The sequence below is a fragment of the Cetorhinus maximus genome, chromosome 16 (genome assembly GCF_964194155.1).
Source record: "Cetorhinus maximus chromosome 16, sCetMax3.hap1.1, whole genome shotgun sequence".
NCBI lineage: Eukaryota > Metazoa > Chordata > Chondrichthyes > Lamniformes > Cetorhinidae > Cetorhinus > Cetorhinus maximus.
The window spans coordinates 70,437,510-70,464,323 of NC_135894.1; the positions used below are offsets into that span (position 1 = coordinate 70,437,510).

The following is a 26,814-nucleotide window of genomic DNA, read 5'->3' on the forward strand; positions in this document are numbered from 1 at the left end:
ATGCCACCTTCATGGGGCTGTACTTCAACCTCCCTCCACCCCCTTGCTAATGCTGTGTGTGAGGATTGAGTATATGAATAATGGGATGCTCTCAAAGCCCCTATTAATGCCATCCTTCATTGCTCTAAGGATGTCTGGAGTCCAGAACCAAGATGGTTCCAGTCTGAGGCTCCGTCATTACGGTTCCCAATGCAGTGTTCATAGAGCTGACCACTCAGTCCATGTTCTGAATACCATGTGTGAAGACTGCGTACGAATTGGAGTTGGGACATTTATAAGGGCTTTGTCATTGTGCGGAAGCTCACTGATAGGCTGTCCAGTGCACTTGGAATTTGTGCTATATTGCAAACAGTTCTCTTCTGTAGGCTAGGTCATGGTTGTTTTCATTTCTGCCCTACAGAGCTTGGATATAAGGTCTCTCTCTGACAACATGGGGCGGAATTTTTTATTCCGGAGGCTAAGTGCGGTGGCAGGCGGGAAAGTCGGAGTGATTCCCGTTGGGCAGTGGGGATGGATTTTCACGCCAGATCTTCCTCTTTTCAGCTCATTAGTTATGCAGCAGCGAGGAGCTCATCAAATTTCATGGCAGGGCGGGTGGGGATTCATTCACCCCATTGTTACCTCATGGAGTCGAAGATCCTGGCGCCATATTTAAACGGCATCCACACATACATTCACTCACTGCAGTCCAGATGTGTTGTGAACTTCTGCTTCTCAATGGCAACCAAAAGAACAAAACCCTCCTCTGCACGGTTCAGCGAGGCCTCACTGGAGATTCTCCTCCAGACCATATAGGAAAGGCGGGAGATCCTCCTTCTGAGGGACGGGGGAAAGAGGTCCACCTCACCATGCCGGCCTTGGGGGAGGTCACCAGAGAGATCAGCGCCTGGACCACTGAAAAAAGGACTGCCTTTCAGTGCTCCCTCAAGCCTCAGGCCTTCCCCTCTCGTAAAGCCTCGGACCTCTTACACCCCTTCATAAGCCCTGGGCCTCTCCCCCACAAGCCTCAACCCCCGCAATCCTCTCCCATCTCAAGCCTCTCCCTCTCACCCAAGCCTCTCTCCCCTGCCAAGCCTCTCTTCCACCTCCTCAAACCTCTCCCCATCCCCCACCCCTCGGGCCTCTCTCTCTATCTCTCTCTCCCCCCAACACCCCTTCCCTCCCGCTGCCTCTGGCCTCCCAATCTCCCCAAGCTGACATCTATCTTCCTCCTGCTTCCACCACTGGTCTCATGCTGGCAGGAAAGTTGCAGAACCGGCCCCAATTTCACCTCCCATTCTAGCTGGCCCTGTGACCTGAGCTTTTGTGTGGGAGATTAGGGGAGGTGTGTGGGTCAGGTGGAAGGGGGTAGGTATCAGGGCAGAGGGGGGTATCAGGAGGGAGGGGTATCAGGAGGGAAGGGTAGGAGTCAGGAGGGGTTGGGGGGGTGGTGTCAGGGGCTCAGAATGGCTGGGGGGTCAGGGGAATCAGGAAGGGTGGGGGTCAGGAGGGGATGGAGGTTCAATGGGGGGTCAGGTGAGGTTGGGGTGGATGGGGGGTAAGGAGGGGACAGGGTAAGGAGGGAACATGGGGTCAGCGGGGGAGTCAGGAGCGGTTGGAGGTGTCAGGAGGGTTCTGGGCCTTGATGGGGTCAGTGTGGGCCTGGTGGGTCAGCGGGGGTCAGGAGGGATTGAGGTTAAGGGAGGGTTGGGTGGTCAGTGGGGATAGCCTGGGGGGATGGTCAGAGGGGGCTCCAGTACTGGGTTTGGGGTGTCAGTTCAGTAGTTACCCAGGAGTTAGAAGTGGTTATAGTCCTTCTAACTTTTCCTGGGTAACTATTCTGCTAAGAACATAAAAGCAAAATACTGCAGATGCTGGAAATCTGAAAGAAAAACAGAAAATGCTGGAAAACCTAAGTAGGTCAATTCCAAAGAAGAGTCAGATTGGGCTCAAAATGTTAACTCTCTTTCTCTCTCCACAGATGCTGCCAGATCTGCTGAGTTTTTCCAGCATTTTCTGTTTTTATTCTGCAGAGTTGGAACCATCCAGAGTTTCAGAGAGTTCCAGGTGCAGGGTAATTGCCCGTCAGAAGTCTAAACTTCCCGGGCTATTCCCATGCAGTCCTTTCCTGGCAGACTTCCGGGGTGACCCTAGCGCTTCTTCCAGGATATCTCGGGGTACATGTCCCGATTAATTTTAAAATCTGTTACTGTGTCCTGATTCAACGTACCTTTTGTATTACAATACTGATTTCACTTTACTTTACCCTTCAGGATGAAATCACCTGAAAATTGGGAGGTGAACATGCTTGCACCCCCATAATAATCAGTACAATAAATGCGCACTGATCTTAAGCAATTTACACATTGGAAACTTAGAAAAATATGTTGTCTGTTAACTGTGATTGTTAACAGTTCCCACGACCAACTTTAAGGTGTCAGTGAATGCTCTTGTTGATGCCATTGATGTTGTTTGGGCTTTATTCCATTTCAGTTAAACACCAGTGATGTCAGTTAAATGCTTCTAATAACTTTGAAGGTTAGCAATTTGAGCGCTGTGTGATTTCATTTCAGGTCAATGATTTCACTTGATTGCAATGAGATGTCGAATGATGCCTGAAAGATCACTTTGGAACACAGATCATCACAAATACGTGCAAATGAACACTGTTGCATTCAGAATGTTGTCAAAATTTTTGGGTGGGAGAATTTGGGCATTCGAATGTGCATTTACAACAAGAATGTTCATTAGGGACCCATGAGACTTAAGTCCTAGGACCCACAGTCAACCTTGTGTTGGTTGTCCTCCAGTCACCTTTACAACTCTAGATACCCAGTCCTTGCACTTCTGTCCTGACTGCAAATATGGGGCAGAACTTTTCCGTCGGTGAGTTGGGGGCGAGGCCCGCTCGCCAACGCAAAAATGATGCAGGATGACGTCGGGCGGAACCCCCAAAGTCATCCCGCCCAATTTAAATATTCAGGAAGGCAGGGGGACAGCGCGATCAGCTGTCCACCCGCCGACCTGTCAATGGCCAATTGAGACCATTGACAGGGTAGTTAAAACAATTAAAGGCCCTGCCCGTTCAACCTTAAGGTTGGCGGGCAGGCCAGGAGCCCCGGCGGGGAATAGAAAAAACAAGAAACCTCATCCACCGGCGGGATGAGGTTTCACGTCGGTTTTAAAAACTTTAATAAAGTTTCTGTGATATTTATTAACATGCCCCATCTTGTGTGACATTGTCACATGAGGGGGACATGTCAATGATTTTTTTATTTTTCTACTTTTAAAGTTTCAAAAATTTTCAGTGATCTCCCTGAGGCAGCACTTAACTCTCAGGGAGATATGCGTTCTTTCGTGCACATGTGCGAAAGAGCGCACTCTCACATTTGGGGAATCCCCCCCCAACTGCACAGGAATTAATTGGCCGGCCCACTTAAAATGGCGGCGGGGCCCGTTTCGGCGGCGGGGATCGGCTGCCCACCTGCCGCCAAGTCTACTCTAGCCTCTAAACTTTCCAGGATGCCTATCTTGGAACTGTTTCTTTTGTTCTTTCATGGGATGTGGGTGTAAGTGGCAAGGCTGGCACTTATTGCCCATCTCTAATTGCACTTGAAAAGGAGGTGGGGCTTACTTATGTAAGGCTGAACAACACTGCAAGTCCTGGAAGAATTTCTACCTCTGCTGTGTCATCAAGAGTTTCAGGCTCTGTAAGGAAAGAAAGGGACAAAGGTTAGCAGTTACAGACAAGGATAAGCAGAGACAGATGTGTGACTGCCTAATGTTTGTGAGTGAGAATTTAATGAGAAGGGAAATAAGGTGAGCTAAAAATCTTCAGGACTTTTCCTCCAGTTCTCCAGAAGCCATATTCCTGACAAGTCACTTGCCCACAATTTCCACGACAGTCTCTTCCAGAATGACAGGGAGTGTACAAATGCCTGCCTCCTGAGGCTGCAAGCCCCTGTTATCATGTGTCAACTACATTGACAAAATGAAAGGGATTGTGTTAGTGTTAGCATAGTGAGATGTTTTGAGGATGTGCATGTCATGATAGCATAGTATGGATGGCGCGTGAACAATGATATGATCTGTAATGAGGTGAGGGCAGTAACAGTGTCACAGTTCTGCAGTAACAGCAGAAGGAGGTGGTGAAGTGGCTGATCAGAGGAGAATGGTGGGAAGTGGAGAAGGAATGATTGTGATTGCTGAGCATTGCAGGACTCAGTAGAGAGGAATGAGACATGGGTTAAGAATCTTATCTTAGTAGCCCTTAACCTTTTTTCTACATTGCACCCAGGTCCTTGAAGGAATGTTCCTGGTGCCATTTTGCTGTGTTACTGCTTCCCACTGTTAAAGTTAGCCAGGATACCTTATGCCAATGGGTGGATAGATGACGTTCCTCCTCCTGTTGATCTATCCCACTAGCATCTCCAAAGTTGCAGCAGTGGGGAGACCTTCAAGTATCTCTTCTGTCTGCCAATTCAGTGATTGAAGGGAGTTGATTGTAGTCACAGTGCTCCTCCCCTAAGGAAAAAAATCCTTGTGTCAAATAGAATATAGTGAAAATTATGAGGGGCACTGACATTTTGTTTATTTCATGTTAAGCTGGCAGAGGGACAAATTTAGTATGATCTCCAAGCCCATGGGAGCAGGAAGGCAATCTGTTCAGCAACCACTTAGCCCCTGTTTTCAACATACACAAAGTAGCACCTCAACTTTTGATTAGTCTCTTTACAATCTTCTGGACTCAACATGGAGTTCGGTATTTTCAGATCATAACCTTTGCCCCATTTTTCGAACAACAGCTATTTGGTGAAGATTCTGCTATTTCTGATTTACACCCACTCCCTGACCCATATTTTGTTTCTTTACTTATCCCATTCCCATCTCCTTTTGTCTTAAACTATCACACCTTTTGTCATTTAATCTTGCCTACCTTCCACCATATCACTGACTTTCCTTTTGTTCTGCCCCATCCCCTATCAACGGCAGATAACAAATCTCATTTCTACTCTCCTTCAGTTCTGAAGAAGTCATATTTAACTCAAAACGTTAACTCTGTTGCTCTCTCCACAGATGCTGCCAGATCTCCTGAGTATTTCCAGCACTTCTTGTTTTTATTTCAGTGAGATTGCTCATGCTTTGTTCCACTCTTAACCAAGTATCTCCTCCAAAGTCTTCACTTACCAACACATACCATCACCTTGGGAGCCTCTCCAATTGATCCACCTTTGGCTGCATCCTCTCCTTCATCTGTATGATGTCCCTTGGCAACATCATCCACAGACACTGCTTCAACTTCATCTGTATCCCTCCTTCACTTGAGCCCCACGACTGGCAGTCATGGCTGAAGTCATCTAAGCCACACATTATGGAATTCTGTCCCTAAACTTCTCTGCCTCTCCAACTCCCTCCCTTCTTTTAAATAATCCTTAAAACCCAACTGTTTTACCAAATATTTAGTTACCCTTATAATATCTCCTCCTTTAGCTTACATCAGTAATTTACCTCTGAGGCATATTAGTGTGTTTTCCAACGTTAAAAATGCAATATAATATAAGTTGGTGTTTTTATATAATCAAAATAGATCAGCAGGAAGGCAAATGTGCCTTGATTAGTGATCATAATAGTACAGGTAAACCAAGGAAATTTCTTTCATTTTAAAAAATTTTTGCATTAATTCTATTTTCAATTTTTTTTTAAGTTTAGATTTATGCATTAAAACTCTACTGTCATCCCAATGTGTCAGTTAAGGATTAGCGGCAGGGTTTTGAATACCAGTCATGTGTTTCTACTAATTTGTTCATAATTTCTTTTATAAAATTGTCATACTATTATAGAACATATGAAACATTTGTTTCTAAAAACGCAAAATACTTATGTATTTTAGTACCGCACCCAAGAACTTATTTTAGGGTTCACAATCAAATAACTTTTGCTCTTTTGTGCCAGGTACTCTGATCGACTATTATGGAAAGTGTATGTTGGACTGCATTCCCAAAGTTTTTCAGACACTGGTATAGAAATGCGACTAATCAAACGGGTGATAATTCATGAGCAATTCAATAATGTCAGCATGGATTATGATATAGCCTTGATTGAACTTTCAGAACCTGTAGCATACAATAATTACATACAACCAGTGTGTCTTCCATCAGCATTGCATGTGTTTCCTGCAAATCGAAAATGCTACATTACTGGTTGGGGCTTACTGCAGGAAAAAGGTAAGTTAGTTATCCTTAAAGCTATTTCTAGTTATTAATTTTCATTAGGCTAAAATACTTTGTGTTGCTAACTATATTTATAGTTAAAATGAATTAGGGGATAGATTGGTTTGGTCAATTATTTAGTGCTACTAGAAAAATCACATGAAGAACTCTTAGGATGATTGAGTGTGCGCATATTCACATGCCACACATGCACAAATACATTTAATAATATTCCTGATAATTGGAATAAAAGATCATTTTTAAGAAATTAAATTCTGCATTATTAGATTGATAGATCCATGGCTTTTCTTGATCTATATTAATGACCTAGGGCGGGATTTTCCAACCCCGACACTGACGGGTATCATCACGGGCAGGACGGGAACATTTGGAGAGCCATTAAAAGTCAGTGTCAGGGCCGGAAGATCCCAGCCCTACACTCGGGTGTGCAGTGCAAAAATCCAAAATTTGCAGATGATATAAAATTTGGAAGTATTGTGAATTGTGAGGAGGACAATGATAGATTTCAAAAAGACATAGCCAGACTGGTGGCATAGGTAGGCATGTAGCAGATGAAGTTTAATGTAGAGAAGTGTGAAGTGATATATTTTGGTAGGAAGAATGAGGAAAGGCAATGTAAAAAATAAAGGATAGAATTTTAAAGGGGGTGCAGGGTCAGAGGAACCTGGAGCTATAATTGCACAAATTGTTGAAGTTGGCAGGGCAGGTTGAGAAAGTGGTAAAAAAAGGCAAATGGGACCCTGGGATTTATCAATAGTGGCACAGAGTACAAAAGCAAGGATGTTCTGGTGAACCTTTATAAAACATTGGTTCGGTCTCAACTGGAGTATTGTGTCCAATTCTGGGCACCATACTTCAGGAAGGATGTCAGGGAAGTGAGAGAGTGCGGAAAAGATTTATGAAAATGGTTTTGGGGTGAGGAATTTCAGTTACTTGGATAGAGTGGAGAAGCTGGGGCCGTTTGTTTAGACAAGAGAAGGTTGAGAGGGGATTTGATAGAGGTGTTAAAAATCATGAGGGGTTTGCACAGAGTAGATAGGGTGTAATTGTTCCTACTGGTGGAAGGGTCAAGAACCAGAGGACACCGATATAAAATGATTGACAAAAGAACCAGAGGTGATATGAGGAAAAACCTTCTAGGCAGCAAGTTGTTAGAATTTAGAATGCACTTCCTGAGAGTGTGATGTAGGCAGATTCAATCATGTCTTTCAAAAGAGAATTGAATAAATATCTACAGGGAAAAGGCAGGGGAATGGAACTAGTTGAATTAATGTCACAGAGAGCCAGCATGGACATGATTAGCTGAATGGCCTCCTGTGCCCTAACCATTCTATGTTTCTATGATTCTTTATATATCCCTGCTATTAAATTTCCCATATCCCTTATTTAATGGTCAACAAAATTGTCCTCTCATTGTAGAGGCCACGGGGAGGAGTTCTAAACTGGAGGAGCACGTGGGCTAGGGTGTGGGGAATAGTTTAAACCGACAAAAATGTTAGCATGTCAGCAAGCCAGCTTCAACTCACTGACTACCGCATTTCAGTGGCAACTTACACTTTAGACAACAGAAAGGAACGTTACCCTTTTATACTTATAAGACCCCATTGCACTCTCCATGGAATTCCAACCTTCATACCAAACAGTCCACAGTTGTTCCCAGCTTCCAATGGGTTCACTTTTTATATTTCACCAAGTAGTAACTTTGAGTGACCGCCTCCAGGGATTTCCCTTTGTTTTCAGAGCTTCCTTAAATCCACTACCAGCATTAGAGCCTGTCTTGATGATCCTTCCCCACTGCCATGCCAGAACAAATCTCCCAGAACCCTTAGATTTCTGCGGGATGCATATCTTTTAACTAGAGACCATCTCCCTCCTGAATCTGGCTATGGTAGATTGCAAAGCCAAGCAGCGTCTTCTGTCTGCTGACCACATAAAATTGCTGTCTATCTGTGATATGCATTGATTTGTAGGGAAGCCTGCAACTTGATCTCAGAAATGGAATTCTTACACATGGCAAGGTAAAACACATTAGCCTTGCATCCAGGTAGAAATGCTGATTAGCTATTCTTGACTGCAGCTCTCATCGTAGAAGTAAATGGGCAGTTTATAGCACAACTGTTTACAATCTAATACTTTCAATGCCTTTCTAGGACTTTGGGAGACTCAGAGTCTAACCATTGTGAACTCAGAGACTGCTACCATTGTTTCCAGCCCTGAACATCTTACACCATCACCCTAGTAATGCAATCTGGGCCTCCCTTTGATCTTTAACTGCCCAGGTATGTCGTCAAGCAGACCTTAGAACAGGTCACATTATCCCCTCTGTTTTATCTTAAATCAAAGACGTAGTTCCAAAACATAACAATCATCTGAACTTTATAATTGTAAGAAAAAGCCGTTGACAGACATGCTGAACTTTCTTCAGAGTTCCCTGTGCAATATCGGACAACCCTACTCCCAAAGCGTCTCTGAGTTAGTATTGGGGCCAATCTCTCCTGCAACCTGAACCCACCAAAACAAATTCAAGATATCCAGAAATTTTTAAGATATTCCATGGTATGTGATCAAGAAACAAAATCTCAAGATATGTAGTTTCACTAGAGCTAATAAGTACAATTGCCCAGTTATTGATGAAGATGAAGTTTACTTTTATATACACAATTACAAGAAGTTGGGAACTGTTCACAGCCATGGTGTTATATTTGATCCCAAGATGCGCCTCTGACACAAATTTGCACTGGTTACGAACACCACATCTTCCCAACTCTGTAACATCGCTGGACTCTGCCACTGTCTCAGCTACATAGCCTCCTGGTTAAGCAATGCCTTGATTTTAAATTTCTCAACCTTGTTTTCAAATTTCTCATCCTTGTTTTCAAATTCCTGCATGGTCTCACCCATCTCTTTAATCTCCTCGAGCCCCAATCCCTCTTGGATATCCATGTGCATCTAATTCTGATCACTTCAGTGCTTCAGATTTTAATTGTCCCACTATTGTTGTTTGTACCATCAGCTGCTTAGGCTATAGGCTCTGGAATTCCCTCCCTTATCCTCTCCACCGCTCAACCTCGCTTGCCTTAAGAGGCTCCTTGAAAAGAAAGACTTGCATTTATAAAGCACTTTTTAATGATCATTGGACTCAAAGCTCTTTACAGCCAATGAAGTACTTTTGAAGTGTACTCACTGTTAAAATGTATGAAATAAGGCAGCTGATTTGTGCACACTCCCACAAACAACAATGTGAAAATGACCAGATAATCTGTTTTTGTGAGTGAGGAAAGGACATTGGCCAGGACACTGAGGATAACTCTTCTTTACATACACAACTTCAGTTTAATATCTCATCAGAAAGATAGTACATTTGACAGTGTAGCACTCCTTCAGCGCTTCACTGGAAGCATCAGTCTTGATTTTTGTACTCAAGCCCTGGAGTGGGAGTTGAACCCAGAACCTTATGCTACAGAGGCTAGATTGCTACCAGTTGAACCACAGCCAACAACTGCCACTTAAAGCATCTCTGATTGACCAAGCCTTTGTCCATCTGCCCTAAATCACTTCATTTGGCTAGGTGTTAAATTTTGCTTGTAATGCTCCAGTGAATTGCCTTGGGATGTTTTATTACATCAAAGGTGCTGGTGCTATATAAATAAAGTTGTCGTTTTTGTTTGAGAAGAAAGGCTTCATATAAAAAAGATCACAGTATAGAGCCACCTGTGGCTGGAACTTGCACTGCATCAATGCTGTTGACAGCAATTGTGATTGGGAATTGTTAACAGAAAAATAAGAAAGGAAATACTAATATTATTGAAAAGGAAATGTACACTCTATGCACAATGTTTAATGAAATATATAGACATAGGCAATGTAGCAGACGTTTTTTAAGTGAAGACCTCCAATACAGGCATATAGATGGTCCAAAGATTAGTGACAAGTCATATGTAACCATAATTTTTTTAACAAAATCCTCATGACTAAATCCAATATATATGTAAATGTAGCAGTTTTGATAATATATATATCCAAGAGAACAGTTATGATTTTATATTTTATTAAGAGGTAATCTGCACCATTGCTTTTTTGCACCAATCTAGTTGTGAAGAATAAGAGATTGCTTTATTAGGCGCATAATGGTCCTGGATCATTTATGTGTCTGTTCTGCTCCTGTACAAGCATTACAGGAGCGATGAGCACAGTTAAGATTTGACCAAGCAATGCATGTTATTTACAGTAGAGCTTCACTTGAAAAGAGAAGTTTGTAACCAGTTCTAAACTAAACAGAAAATGCTCCTTGTTTCACAGGTCAACTTCCTATAATCCTTCAAAAGGGTGAAGTAAAAATCATTAATCAAACAACATGCATTAACTTTATGGGAAATATAGTATCATCACGAATGCTTTGTGCAGGATACCTTACTGGACAAGTCGACGGCTGTGAAGTATGGATAGTTACATTTCCATTGAAACTTAGCACAACTGACAATTGTAGCTTTCACAGGTTTATGGTGCGGTAACTTTGTTCATCAGTTTTTTTAATAAACAGAATAACACAATACAATCAATATTGTATCAGCAGCAAGTACCTTAAACTTATAATTCTGTCATTAAAAGCATTAATGTAAATTTGGATAGAGAAAGGCCCATACAGAAGGTCAATACAGAAACTCGCAGCTTCCCCAGCCGTGATTAGCTAACTCATCACTGCTGGGGATCTACAATTTGCATCAGTGGCCCCAGGCTTATTAGGAAAGAAAACTCAGCAAGTTATCCCTCCTCCTGATTACGATCCGGGGGTGCCTACTGGAAAGGATAAGATATCCCCTATGGGAAATATCTGTTCACATATGAAGGATAGTTACTTGGATAAGATGTCAGGGCTGTGGAACCGGAACCGTGCTTATCATGAGACATACCTTCAAAGAGGAATGGGGCAAAACGGAAGGAAAGTTTTGGGATGGGATACCGTACTGATACAGTTCTAAATTCTAGATTTCTATCAACTAATAGTCTAATATTTGTAGTAACAGTCATGGAACTGTAGCAGAAAGCACCATTCTCAAGTCTTTTATGATTGGCGGAGTCAAAGCAAGGGTAGTGAACAAGAGTTAACTTTTTTATAATAGCTACATTACATCTGCTAGGGAGTTACACAACTAAACATTTATAAATATCTTCCACAAAAGAGACAATTAAAAAGAACCCAGAATTCTCTTCTTTAAAAAAAGAGTATTTGAATACCGGTAAACACAGATCAGTTAAGAAAGACTGGTTGATATTTTGGCCAGACCTGACCCTTCTTAATTGTTGAGAATTGCTTGTTCAATAACTATTAAATGCATTTTAAAATAATTTTTATTGTAATTATTACTTTACTGATGACATTTACTTTTTAAACGGTATAGAAACAGAATGTAAAGAACAGAGGATGGATGTTTTGGAAACCTTGCTTGAGTAATTATCACATAGGAATACTAAACTCAGTTTGATAGAGTTACACATCTGTGTTACTTTTTTTTTGCTCTCTGCAGGGTGATTCTGGAGGACCACTGACCTGTGAAGAAACATCAGGAAAGTGGTTTCTAGCAGGAATTGTGAGCTGGGGGCAAGGATGTGGTCGATATGGGTACCCTGGAGTTTACACACGAGTCACAAAGTTCCGAGACTGGATTCAGAGGAACATGAGAATCATTGGCAAATGATCAAAATTATTGTATGGCAAAAAGAAAATCTTAATTTAATTCAAGCAGTGGTTCCTGCTATTTTCTGTAATGCTTATATCACTACACCAATAGAACACTGAAAACACTTAATTATCAATTCCTTTCCATTATTTACCTGACACAAATAGAGCTTATAGATATCAAGATTGGATGAAATGAAGTTAAGCACTGCTTCCTTTTTATTGTTTCTATTTGGTAGTCCACTGAATGTCACAGAGTCATTGTGGCACAGAAAGAGGCCATTCGACCTATCAAATCCATGTGGCTCTCTGTAGAGCACTCCAGTCAGTCCCACTCCCTTGCTTTACCCCTGGGGCCCTTTAAGCTTATTTCCCTCAAGTGTCCATTCAATTTCCTTTTGAAATCATTCATCTGTGTTTTCTTCCACCACACCCCTCCCAATAGGCAGTCAATCCTTGGGCATTACCACTTGCTGTGTAAAATAATTCTTCCTCACATCTCCCTGCATCTTTTGCCAAAATCTTAAATCTAGAGCTAATGGGAACAGCTTTTCTTTGTCTACCTTATTTAAATCTGGCATAATCTCTATCAAACCTTCCCTCAATCTCATTTGCTGTAGGGAGGGCAACCTAATCTTGTAGCTATGATCCCTCATCTTGGAACCTCTGCACCCTCTCATGTCCTTCCTAAAGTGTGCTGGCCAGAACCGGAAACAATACGCTAGTTATGACCTAACCAGTACTTTATAAAAGTTAAGCATAACTTCCTTGCTTTAGTATTCAATTGCTCAACAAATAAAGTTGAAGAACACACATGGGGAAAACATTTCACCCCCGTCGGGGTGATTGTGCGAGGGCGGGTGTGAACCCGATTGGCGCCCCGATCGGGGCCGTGCGCCATTTTACGTGGGTGGGCCAATTAAGGCCCACCCAGCGTGACACTTGCCCAGAAGTGCTGTGAGGGCGGGGGGGGGGGGTGGGGGTGGGGTGGGGATTCCCTGAGTCGTTTCCTGCGCTCTTTCGCACATGCGCACGGAAGAGCAGAGGTGCCTCAGGGAGATTAGTTTGACTTGTGTAAATTTAAATAAAGGAGTAAAAAAACTTTTAAAACATGTCCCCTCATGTGACACTGTCACATGAACTGGGATATGTCAAAAAATTAATGTAAAATTTTTTATTAGATTTTAAAACACTTCATGAAACCTCATCCCACCCGTGGATGAGGTTTCATGAAAAATGTGAAGGCCGCCTGGGCTCTTCGCCTGCCCCCCCGCTAACCTTAAGGTTGGATGGGCAGCTCATTTAATTGAGTTAATTAGGTTTTAAATGGCCTTAATAGGCCTTTGACAGTTTGGCAGACGCTCGCCGAACTGAAAATCTTAATGGCGTGCGGTGACATTTGCTTCATCAACATTCTCTGTTGTTTCAACAAAAAAATCAATTAGATTAATCAAATATGAGCTTCCTTATACAAATCCGTGCTGACTCTCCATAATTAACTCAAACCTCTCCAAGTGCCTGTTGAGTTTTTCCCTGATTATTGTATCTAAAACCTTACCCACTACTGAGGTTAAACCAACTGACCTGAAGTTACTAGGAATGGTCTCATACCCTTTCTTCAGTAAGATTGCCACATTGGCCATTCTCCAATCCTCTGGCACCTCTCCAGCATCAAAGGAAGATTGGAAGATTATGGCAAGCCCTTCCACTATCTTCACCCCCACTTCCTTTACTGACCTGAGATATAAGACATCCGAACAGGTGACTTAACCACTCTAAACATAGCCAGCCTTTCCAGTACATCCTGCCTACAACTTTCACCCCATCCATTACCTCTACCATCTCTGCTTCTGCTGAATTTTTGTCAGCATCCTTTTCCTTAGTAAATAGTAAATGCCAATACAAGTATTCTATTGCACCTCCAAGCATATATCACCCTCTCTGTCCCTTATAGGACCCCAGTCCATTTCTTACTCCCTGCTTGCTATTTATATGCTGGTAGAAGACTTTTGAGTTCCTTTTAATCTTAGCTGCTATTTTATTCTCTCATTCTCTCTTTGCAAGTCTTATTTTCCTCTTCACTCCCCCTCTCAACTTATTGTACATGGCCTGGTTCCCACTTGAAGAATTCATCTGATGTGCATCACACATTCCCTGTTTTTTTTATCATATATTCTATCACCCTACTCATACTGTAATCCCTGGTTTTGGTTCCTCTACCTTTTGCCCTTGTTGGAATGTACTTAGTCTGTATCTGAAACATCGTCTCCTTAAAGAAACCATTGTTTCACTACAGTTTTGCCTGTCAGTCTTTGGCTCATTCCTGGCCTAACTAGATCTCTTAGCCCATTGAAGTTAGCCCACTTTCAATTTAGAAGTTCTACTTTAGATTGTTCCATACTTTTTTTCCATTACCAATCTAAACCTTGTGACGAGATGATCACTCTTCCAAAGTGTTCCCCCACTGATACTTGGCCCACCTCATTCCCCAGCACTAGATCCAGCAATGCCTCCTTCCTAGCTGGATCAAGGACAATACTGGTCAAGGAAGTTCTCCTCAGCACATTTCAGAAATTTCTCCCCCTCCTTACTCTTTACTCTAACATTACCCCAATCATTATTTGGGTACTTAAAAGTCCCCCAGTATCAGCCCTCTATAGTAATTGCACATCTCTGTGATTTTCCTGCAGATATGCTCCTCTATCTTTCCCTCTCTCACTACTTGGAGGCCCAGTAGCATGATCCTTGAAGCACCTAGTCCTCACCATTTTTAAGCCAGGTTTCCGTTATTGCCAGCACATCATATTCCCACAAAGCTGTCGGTGCATGTAGATCACTAACTTTATTCACCACACTTTGTCTGATTATGTCATTTAATTTAAACACTCCCCAAGCACACTAATGAACCTTCCCGTGAGTCCTATTAAGAACAAAGATAAGTACAGCACAGGAACAGGCCCTTCGGCGCTCCAAGCCTGCACCGATCATATTGCCTGTCAAACTAAAACATTTTGCACTTCCGGGGTCCATATCCCTCTATTCCCAACCTATTCATGTATTTGTCAAGCTGCCTCTTAAACACCGCTATCGTACCTGCTTCCACCACCTCCTCTGGCAGCGAATTCCAGACACTCACTACCCTCAGCGTAAAAAACTTGCCCCGCACATCTCCTCTAAAGTTTTCTCCTCTCACCTTAAATCTATGTCCCCTAGTAATTGACTCTTCCACCCTGGGAAAAAGCTTCTGACTATCTACTCTGTCCACGCCACTCATAATTTTGTAAACTTCTATCAAGTCGCCCCTCAATCTCCGTCGCACTGGTGAGAACAATCCGAGTTTCTCCAACCTCTCCTCATAGCTAATAACCTACAGACCAGGCAGCGTCCTGGTAAACCTCCTCTGCACCCTCTCCAACACCTCTATATCCTTCTGGTAATGTGGCGACCAGAATTGCATGCAATATTCCATGTTTGGCCTAACCAAAGTTCTATACAGCTGCAGCATGACTTCCCAGCTTTTATAATCAATACCCCTGCCGATGAAGGCAAGCATGCCATATGCCTTCCTGACTACCTTATCCACCTGCGTTGCCACTTTCAGTGACCTGTGGACCTGTACACCCAGATCCCTCTGCCCGTCGATGCACTTAAGGATTCTGCCATTTACTGTATAATTCCTACCTGTATTAGACCTTCCAAAATGCATTACCTCGCATTTGTCTGGATTAAACTCCATCTGCCATTTCTCTGCCCAAGTCTCCAACCGATCTATATCCCATTGTATCCTTTGACAATCCTCTTCACTATCTGCAACTCCTCCAATCTTGGTGTCGTCTGCAAACTTACTAATTAGCCCAGTTACATTTTCCTCCAAATCATTTACGTATACTACAAACAGCAAAGATCCCAGCACTGATCCCTGCTGAACAACACTAGTCACAGCTCTCCATTTAGAAAAGCACCCTTCTACTGCTACCCTCTGTCTTCTATGACCAAGCCAATTCTGTATCCATCTTGCCAGCTCACCTCTGATCCCGTGCGATTTTGCTTTCTATACCAGTCTGCCATGAGGGACCTTGTCAAAGGCCTTACTGAAATTCATGTAGATAACATCCACTACCCTTCCATTGTCGATCATCTTCGTCAATTCCTCGAAAAACTCGATCAAGTTAGTGAGACACGACCTCCCCTTCACAAAACCATGCTGCCTCTCACTAATACGCCCATTTGCTTCCAAATGGCGGTAAATCCTGTCACGAAAAATCTTCTCCAATAATTTCCCTACCACTGACGTAAGGCTCACCGGCCTGTAATTTCCTGGATTATCCCTTCTACCCTTCTTAAACAATGGAACAACATTGGCCATTCTCCAGTCCTCTGGGTCCTCACCCGTAGCCAGTGAGGATGCAAATATTTCTGTCAAGGCCCCAGCAATCTCCTAAAGTGAAACCTGTTCCTTTTGAGTAGGTCCACCTGCCCCATTAGTGGTCCCAATGCCCCAAGAGGTTGAAACTTTTTTTCCTGCACCATGCCTAGTGACATGCACTGATCCTCCCTATCTTTCTCTTTTTACTCTTGCTGATGCATGGGACTAGGAATAATCCAGAGATTACCTTTCAGGCAGGTCCTATTTTTTCACTTCCCCCTAGCACCTGAAGATCTGACTATAAGTCCTCAATACTTGCCCCTCTCTGTCATTGGTACCAACATATACCACAACTTCTGGCTTACATGCTTCCCCCTGCAGAATATTCTGTACCCTCTCCATGATATATTTTACCCTGGCACTAGGAAGGCAACACAGCCTGTGCGACTCACAATGACAGTTACAGAAATGCCTGTCTCCCCCCTAAATATGGAATTCCCTATAGCAACCACATTCCTACACTTTGATGTTCCCTCCTGTGCAGTCCCTTGCCCATTGGTACCATGATCTGGACTGCACCCCTTCAAAGTGTTGTCACTCCCAGTAGTCTCCAATGCTGAGTAATGGTTTGAGAGTGGTATATACTCCCAAGAATCCTGTACTTCTTGCCTTTTCCTATTCTTCTGGGTGGCCACTCATCTATTATCCTGAACTCTTATTGCCTCCTCTTGGAACATGCTATCTAGGAAACACTCATTCTCCCTGATGCTCCATAGTGAGAGAATGAACCAAATTTTAGATTAAAAAATAGGATTGTCATATAGTATAGATGTGCATTTTACAGCCTTCCTTTTTTTAAATCTGCACTGCATTAAAATCCTGATTGAGTAAGTCATTGGCGGCTTCATTAATGCAATTCAGAATGCATTTTCTAGAATATGTTTGCACTGAAATTACCAGTCCAAGAGTAGTAGCCACTGCTTGGGTTTCACACAGACAGTAGCTATTCAGTAGTTATTTTACGCTATTTAGACGAAACTTCAAATTTGCTTTCCTGTATGCAGAACTCTTCTCCTTGGAGTTTAGAACATTCGGTGGCAGCATCTAGATTTATTCAAATTAACTGCAAATTGGTGTAAAATGTGCTTAGGAGATCCAAGCGGCCCCCAAAGATTTTTTTACACCTGGTTTGACCTCACACCAGATTAACAGTCCATGTGGTATCAAATGGAAAAAAGCAAGAATTTGTCAGTCAGAGAGTACTCGTGCTGTTTTGTTCTGGAGTCTGGTTGGGCTGCAATTCTAAAGTTACACCAGAGCAGAAATTACACCAACGCTAAAGTTGTCATGTGATAAGATCTTAAGAGACATTTGCTGCAAGCGACCACATTGTAGAGTTCAGCTCAGCATCCACTTTTCAAATGAAATCAATATAAATATTTTCAACAGAAGGAGAAAAAAAGGTTTTCCTTTAACAGTAAAAAGACCCGATATGCCTATATTGGTATAAGTACCTTTACTTTAGGTAATGGGTGTGGACTCAGAAGTCTAATAATACTTTTCCATGAGATTAATTTGATTAATGTTGACTGCAGCATGGTAGGGTTGATTTTAACCCCCAACCTACCAACTGAAACCTGCACTGTTCCTACCTGATGACATTTTATCTTTGCCAACTTTGAAGTGAGCCGATGCTCCAGCTGGAAGTAGGCAGGATCCTAATTTTAAATCTAAATGTCTCAACCTACTGATGTCATTGGTGGCACAACAGCATTTTAGTTTTGGCATTAAGGAGATCTGTACAGAGCCAGCCCTGTGAGTCATGTGGCATCTTTGTGGGATAGGAAGAATCCTTGCTCCACCAGGAATCCTTGGATCTGCGCATCACTAGTCTTCCTTCTCCATTCCTCAGCCTGCATTGGCTTAGCAAACCCCTCCATCCAACTCCCACCCCCATTCCAGCACTTACCTTATACCAGGGATCATTCCCTTGGGTCCCTGGTGACATTCTTTTTTGAATTCATTTAAGGGGTGTGGGCGACGCTGGCTAGGCCAGCATTTATTGTCCAAACCTAATTGCCCTTGAGAAGGTGGTGATGAGCTGCCTTCTTGAACCACTGCAGTCCCTATGGTGTAGGTACACCCACAGTGCTGTTAGGGAGGGAGTTCCAGGATTTTGACCCAGCGACAGTGAAGGAACGGTAATATATTTCCAAGTCAGGATGGGAAGTGGCTTGGAGGGGAACTTCCAGGTGGTGGTGTTCATATGTATCGGCTGCCCTTGTCCTTCCAGCTGACCCTGACATCAGGCCTATCAGCTTCAGGTGGGGGACAAATATAAAATGTTTAAATGAGGTACTGGAAGTTAAAATTGGAGAGGCCTTGTTGCGGGCCTTGTGTGATTCAAACCCCCGATGAACCATGTTAAAATCAATTCCATTGTATCACTATCACAGCTGTATGTCAATCCTAGTTGTTTGACTTGTTAGGTCAACTCATTGTTTAAACACCAAAACCCTTGTAGTGTCCACTTTGAACTGTGAACAGTCCTTACAAAAGCTGGAATTTTGTCTGTTTTATATATGAAATATGTTCATGTAAGTATTTCTGTATGATGGCATTTCACAAAATTTACAAGTTGTGGGGCATTTTCAAACTAGTTTATAGCAAAACATACAAAAACTGTTTTTAATCAGCATGATTAATTTTTTTGATTTTTGAGGCAAATTGTGTATTTCGATATATGGCATTGTCAATCAGCAAGATGATTTCTCTTACCCTAACAAGTTTCTGTCCAGGTGAAAACATTTTTGGTTTTAGATGTGGATACATTGAAGGCAAATGATCATCCTTTTAGATTTATTTAAAATTAAGCATCTGTATAACAGAATAGTATTTTAATCAGAAAGTCACATAGAAGTGCTGTAGTAAAGTATTCTATCATAGTTTACACCAGCATAGAAACAAATAGGTGTAGATTTGTCAATCGCTTGATGAAGGCAGCATCCCTTTCAAACAATGTAATAATCAGGGCAAAATGCTTGATTATTGTACAGTGCCAGGAGGAATTGAAGTTGCTTAAAATAGTTTACAACAATAAGCTGAAGTTGATTTTCTATATTGAATTTTGTTGATTTAAGAAATTTTATGTTTATTTGGAACAAAGATCATAAAAATTGTTTGTGTAATAAAGTTCTTTTAAAGATCAGTTCAAATTTGATCAATCCTTTTCAAATTTAAAAAAGAACATTTCCATTCATATAAGTTATTATTTAGCAACCACCAAACTCCTAAGTACTTTTACTGTCTAACAATGGATGATAATGTGAGATATTCCAAGATGTGTATAAAATCCAGGAAGATCTAGAGAGCCTTAGCAATTGAACAGATGAAACAAAGGTGGCATTTAATGCCGAATACATTACACACACACAGCCTGATTTCCTAAAAGTATTCTGGGACTGAAGCAAGGTTTTGGTGTTCAATTGTTAAGTGTTTCACTTGGCTTGACAATTTGCAGGCACTGCTAGATTGTTTCCTGTGGCAGAACTCAGGGTCAGTTGGAGATTAATTGCTTAAGAAGTATTTAGGATCTGGAATGCACTGCCTAAGAGTGTGGTGGAGGCAGGTTTAATCAAGACATTCAAAATCATTATCTGAAGAGGAAAAGCATGCAGGGCTATTGGGAAAAGGTGGGAGAGTGGCACAAGGTGATTTGCTCCTGCAAGGGGCCAGCAAGAACATGATGGGCTGAGTGGCTTCCTTCTGTACTGTAATCATTCTATCAATATTTTAAATGCATTTATGGGATGTACGCTTCACTGGCTAGGCCAGCATTTATTGCCCATCCCTTATTGCCTTTGAGAAAGTGGTGGTGAGCTGCCTTCTTGAACCACTGCAGTCCCTGTAGTATAGGTACACCCACAGTGCTGCTAGGGAGGGAGTTCCAGGATTTTGACCTAGCGACAGTGAAGGAATGGTGATACATTTCCAAGTCAGGATGTGAGTGGCTTGGAGGGGAACTTCCAGGTGGTGGTGTTCCCATCTATCTGCTGCCCTTGTCCTTCTAGATGGTAGTCGTCATGGGTTTGGAAGGTGCTGTCTAAGGAGCCTTGGTGAGCTCCTGCAGCGCATCTTGTAGATGGTACGCACTGCTGCTACTGTATGTTGATGGTGGAGGGAGTGAATGTTTGAGGAAGGGGTGCCAATCAAGTGGGCTGCTTTGTCCTGGATAGTGTCATGCTTCTTGAGTGTTGTGGGAGCTGCAGTCATCCAGGCAAGTGGAGAGTATTTCATCACAATCCTGACTTGTGCCTTGTAGATGGTGGACAGTCTTTGGGGAGTCAAGAGGTGAGTTACCTGTCGCAGGATTCCTAACCCCTGACCTGCTCTTGTAGTTACTGTATTTACATGGCAAGTTGAGTTCAGTGTCTGGTCAATGGTAACCCCCAGGATGTTGACAGTGGGGGATTCAGCGATGGTAATGTCATTCAATGAAGGAGCAGTGGTTAGATTCTCTCTTGTTGGAGATGGTCATTGCCAGGCACTTGTGTGGCGTGAATGTTACTTGCCACTTGTCAGCCCAATCCTGGATGTTGTCCAGGTTTTTCTGATTTATACATGGACTGCTTCAGTATCTGAGGGAGTCACGAATGGTGCTGACAGTGTTTAATCATCAGCGAACATCCCCACTTCTGACCTTATGATGGAAGAATGCTTTTGTAGATTGGCAACTGCTTATAAGATTTTGACTTTCTAAAAGAGAGAAACCAAATTATCAAGGTCAGAAAAATGGCCAGGAAGTGACTGGCTTTCTTTTTTGAGTATCTTTGGTATGTGATAGATGCATACCTGGCATAAGATATTTATTTGTCTTAAAAGGTTGTATCTAGACACATTATTGGTTAATCATTGAACATCAGTGTGCAGCAACTGTTTCAAAAGCAAATTGGACTAAGGGTCATACACAGAAAACAGACCTAAGTCAATGCTTGGGATACTTTGTAAAGCATTAGAGAAGATGTGCATGTGCCGAGGCTGGCTTTGTGTTTTTATATCCAAGTAGGTCCACTGCAGTTTGCAAAATATTGGAATAATAGAAAAGATTCAGCAAACAATATGCTTTGTGTTAGTTGTTCGACCGCTGAGTTGAAGAGATTCCAAGTTGGCAAAACAATATAAGACAATACACTAAGCATATTTGCTCATAGAGACTTAAAGGTCACTAACATAAACCAAAGACGTCATGTGGAAAACCTAGCCTACCTTCTCCATGTTTAGAAATTCAAATGTTTACAATGGTGCAGTGCAGGCAATTATCAAAAGGAAACCAGATCAGCTTTTCATTGAACAGAGTCTCACTAAGAAACTATAATGGTGGAGAGGATTACAAGGATGCCCCCAAACACGTCCTGGTTAAAATGCAAATAGGATCATTCATGACATGTTGGGGTCAGGTTTCACAGTTTTCACAATCTAACCATTTAACCCTGCTCCCGCCTGCCACCCCTTCCAGCCCCCAGCCCACCTAAAACAAGGGGCTAATATTCCACTTGTAATGTTCACAAGAGTTGTTAGTAGAGAGTGAGGGCAGAATTTTTACTGAACTGACCCACAGGGTGTGAGTCAGTCAGACAGTCAGGGGGTAACCCACAACTCAGGAATCCTGTCTCTGGCATCATGAATCAGTTCTCTGAGGCCCAACCTGATTGGGTTGGGTGAGGAGCCAGTCACTGATGGCCACAACAGCAGATAAATCTACCCTGGCAATGGAAGGGGAGAGAGGGTTGAGTTGGACGATTGAGTGGGGATTGCCAATTGTGGGGCGAATGATAGAGGCCTTCTGGTAGAGGAGAATCGGGGCCTGGTATTAGGGTGGGGGCTAGCATTGTTTTCTGGGCCTGATTTGAGGGGTTAATCAGAGCCTATTGGTGTATGCATCAGAGGCGTGGTGGTGGGATCAGCTCAAGGTGGATCAGGGTCAGGTGAGAGGCAGGGAAAGAGTCTTGGGGCCTGGCAGCGATGGGGAACAAGGCCTGGATGGAGGCAGGTATTGGGGCATGGCGGGGTGAGTGGGGGACGGTCTGGGGCTTGGTGGGGTGGGAGAATTGGAATCATGATGGGTGTATGTAGATCTCAGGGCTTTCTGAGGAAGGACTTGGAACCATGGAAAAGTTATGGCACAGAAAGAGGCCATTGAGCCCATCATATCTGTGCCAGCTTAAGAAAACAATTAGCCACCCATTCTAATCCTTCCAACACCTGGACCGGTTACAGCACTTTAGGTAAAGATCCAGATACCTTTTAAATGAGTTGGGGGTTTCTGCCTCAACCACCAATCCAGGCAGCAAATTCCAGACACCCACTACCCTCTGGGTGAAAAAGATTTTCCTCATGTCCCCTCTAATCCTTCTAATTGCCTTAAATCTGTGCCCCCTAGTAATTGACATCTCCACTAGGGGAAACAAGGTTTCCCTGTCTATTCCATCTAGATGCCTCATAATTTTGTACAACTCAATCAAGTCACCACTCAGCCTCCTTTGTTCTAAGACAAACAACCCTAGCCTATCTAATCTTTCCGCATAGCTGCAATTTTCCAGCCCTGGTAACATTCTTGTAAATCTCCTCTGCACTCTCTCCAGAGCAATTATGTCCTTCCTGTAATGTGGTGACCAGAACTGTACATAAAATTTCAGCTGTGGCCTAACCAACATTTTATACAGTTCCACCATTACATCCCTGCTTTTGTATTCAATACCTTGCCCAATAAAGGAAAGCATTCCATATGCCTTCTTTACCACCTTATCTAACTGTCCTGCCACTTTCAGGGACCTGTGGACATCCACTCCAATGTCTCTCACTTCCTCTACCCCTCTCAATATCCTCCAGTTTATTGAAAATTCCCTTGCTTTGTTTGCCCTCCCAAAATGCAAAACCTCACATTTCACATGTTGAATTCCATTTGATACTTTTCCACCCCCTCAACCAAACCATTGATATTCTGGAGTCCACAGCTATTCTCTTCACTATCAACTACCAATTTTTGCGTCATCTGCAAATTTCCCAATCATGCCTCCGGCATTTAAGTCCAAATCATTAATGTATACAACAAAAAGCAAGAGCCCTAACATTGAGCCCTGTGGAATGCCACTGGTAACCACTTTCTATTTGCAAAAACACTCATTGACCATTACCCTTTGTTTCCTGTCATTGAGCCAATTTTGGATCCAACTCCCCTGTATCCGTTGGGCTTTTACTTTTCTGACCAGTCTGCCATGCTGGACCTTGTCAAATGTCTTACTAAAATCCATGTAGACAACACCCACTACACTACCCTCATCAACCCTCACTGTTATTTCCTCAAGAAATTCAATTAAGTTAGTAAGACACAACTTTCCTTTAACAAAACCATACTGACTATCCCTGATTAATCTGTGCCTTTCTAAGTGACAGTTTATCCTATCTCTCAGAATTGATTCTAATAATCTTCCCACCACCAAAGTCAGGCTGGCCAGCTTATAATTATTTGGCCTATCCCTTGCACCCTTTTTAAAAAGTGGTACAACATTCGGAGGCCTCCAATCCTCTGGTACCTCACTCATATCTGGTGAGGATTGAAGATTGAGGATTGAATGATCCTCAGGGCATCTGCTATTTCCTCCCTGCCTTCCTTTAACAGCCTGGGATACAATCCACCCAGCCCTGGTGATTTATCCACCTTCAAGGATGTCAGTCCCTCCAGTATTTCCTCTCTTGTTATTCTTCTTGTATCCAAAATTTCACACTCCTCCTCATTAACTGGAATGTCTGCATCCTTTGTGAAGACAGAGACTAAGTATGGGGAAGACGGTGACATAGTGGTATTGTCATTGGACTGGTATTCCAAACACCCAGGGTAATGTTCTGGGGACCTGGGTTTGAATCCTGCCACAGCAGATGGTGAAATTTGAATTCAATAAAAACCTGGAATTAAAAGTCTACTGATGACCATGAAACCATTGTTGACTGTTGTAAAAATCCATCTGGTTCACTAATCCCTTTTAGGGAAGGGAATCTGCCATCCTTATCTGGTCTGGCCTACATGTGACTCCAGACCTACAGCAATGTGGTTGACTCTTAAAGTGCTCTCTGAGCAAAGGCAATTAGGGATGGGCAATAAATGCTGACCTAGCTTTTATTGGCAATAAATGACGCCCACATCCCATGAAGAAAAAAAAACACTGTCCACACCTTCCGTGTCAATGCATAAGCTACCTTGTACATCCTTGATCGACCCTACCCTTTCCTTAGTTATCCTCTTGCTCTTAATGTACTGATAAAACATCTTTGTGTTTTCCTTGAATTTACCTGGCAATATTTTTTCATATCCTCTTTTTGCTTCCCTGATTTCCTTTTTTACTTCACCTTTATATTTTCTATACTCCTCTAGGCTTTCTAGCTTATTAATTTTTTTGTGACTGCCATAAGCCTTTTCTGCTTTATCTTATCCTGTATGCTTCTAGATAATCAAGATGCTTTAGAGTTGGCAGTACCACCCTTTTTCTTTGTGGGTCATGGCTACACTGTGCCCCTAGAATTTCGCTACTGAGATCAGAAGCCTCAGTTGTGGGGGGATGGGGGTTGGGGAGGGAAACCAGGGATTGCTGTCCATAGCAGTAGAGGGGGGAGATCTGAAGGCATTTAACTCCTCAATCCAGTCTTCCTCAACTGAGTCTTCGCTTCATATAAGGTGCTGGGTTTCCCCAGGAATCCAGGCCGACAGCCATTAAATCCCATGAATGAATATAAAAAAGTCCTGGAGCCACTGGGCAGGATTTTTCGGAAGGTGAGGTTTCTCACCCTGCCACTCAAAGAGACAATGGGGAATACATTCCGCTGATACCAGCTACCCCGAAACCATTTAACACTCAGAGTTTATCAGCTAATGATGGGACTTCCACCCCCATCTAGGGAGGAGTTGCCGCCTTAGAGAGCTGTCAGCCAATCCAATTGCAGTCCCAGCAGCGCTAAGTTCAAGTGGTGACCACTGCTGGGACTATAGAAAGTCCCAGTAGAAGAGAAGCTAACTTCGACCAGACTTCGGGTATGTCTGGGGTATCAGTGGGGCCTGGCTGGCAGGCTTCAGTGAGGTGGATGAGGACCTAAGTTTGAGGATCTGGGAGGTGAGGGTTAAAGAGGGGTATGACCTTGTGGGGTGTGCCTCCAACAGGCACAGGGAGATCTCCCCAACCTGCCCGACACCAGCTCACCTAGTAAAAGCTGCAGGGTTATCCTCAACAGGCCCAAGGGCAGGCAAGCCGTTCTACACCTCCATCTCTACACCCCTGTGAAATGGGAGACAGGTCAGGGTGGGTGGGTAGGCAGCACACAGGCCACGCGCTGCATTTTCCGAGGCCTCACTGCCCCCCCACCGCCTTCAAACCCACCAGCAGGAAAGAGTAAAATGCCACCCATTGTTTTTTCCAGAAACTTTGTTCCCTAGTCATTGACTCCATCCCTCCCTCCCTCTGTCCCTGGCAACTGTCTGAGGCTCAAACTTGGTACTGTATTTGACCCCAAAATGAGAATCTAATCACGTATGCGCACTATCACTTAAGATTGCTTATTTCCTTCCCCATAATATTGCGTGAGTTTGCCCCTGCCTCAGCTCACCTGCTGCTGAAAACTTCATCCATGCCTTTCTTACTGAGACTTGAATATTCCAATGCACTCCAAGCCAGCTTCCAATCTTCTAACTTCTTCCAATCTTTCTAACCTCCATAAACCTAAGGTCATCAAAAACTCCGCTGCCCATATCCTTACTCGGACTTCTATGCTCATTGATCTGCATTGGCTCTCAGTTAAACAATAACTCCATTTGAAATCCTCATCTTTGTTTTCAAATCCCACAGTGGCCTTGCTCTTTCCCATTTCTGTACCTCCTCAGCCCTACAGTCCTTGATACCTCTGCTTCTCCAGTTCTGGCCTTTTATGCATTCTGATTTTAATCACCCTATTATTGATAGCCGTGCTTTAAGCTGCCTAGGCCTTAAGTTCTAGAACCCATCCCTCAACCTCTCAACCTCTTTTGCCTAATTTAAAATATTCGTTAAAACCTAACTCCTAATATCTACTTGTACATTCAGTGTCAAATTTTATTTGATAACACTCCTGTGAAGCACCTTGGGTTGTTTTACTACATTAAAGTTGCCATATAAATTCCTTAGATAGCACCTTCCAAATCCACAACCGCTATCATCTAGAAGGACAAGGGCAGCACAGACATGAGAGCACCACCACCTGGAAGTTCCCCTCCAAGCCACACGCCATCTTGACTTAGAAATATATCACCGTTCCTTCACTGTCGCTGGGTCAAAATCCTGGAGATTCCTCCCTAACAGCATTGTCGGTGTAACTACACTACAGGGACTGCAGCAGTTCAAGGAGGCAGCTCCCTACCACCTTCTCAAGAGCAATTAAGGATGGGCAATAAATGCTGGCTTAGCCAGCAATGTCCACATCCTATGAATGAATTTAAAAAATGCAAGTTGTTGTTATTGACTTACTGAAACATGACTACATAA

General features: G+C 43.0%; 1 protein-coding gene across 1 annotated transcript in view; it reads left to right on the forward strand.

Moving 5' to 3' along the window:
* The window catches only part of LOC144691683 (suppressor of tumorigenicity 14 protein homolog), a 117,311-nt gene extending 105,007 nt beyond the window's left edge, over positions 1–12,304 (forward strand). Inside the window, exons 11-13 of the mRNA XM_078560014.1 lie at positions 5,932–6,203; positions 10,509–10,645; positions 11,735–12,304. Of these exons, the coding sequence (XP_078416140.1) occupies positions 5,932–6,203; positions 10,509–10,645; positions 11,735–11,905 (580 nt within the window). The 3' untranslated portion in view covers positions 11,906–12,304. The remainder of the gene's footprint in view (positions 1–5,931; positions 6,204–10,508; positions 10,646–11,734) is intronic.
* The last annotated feature ends 14,510 nt before the right edge of the window (positions 12,305–26,814 follow it).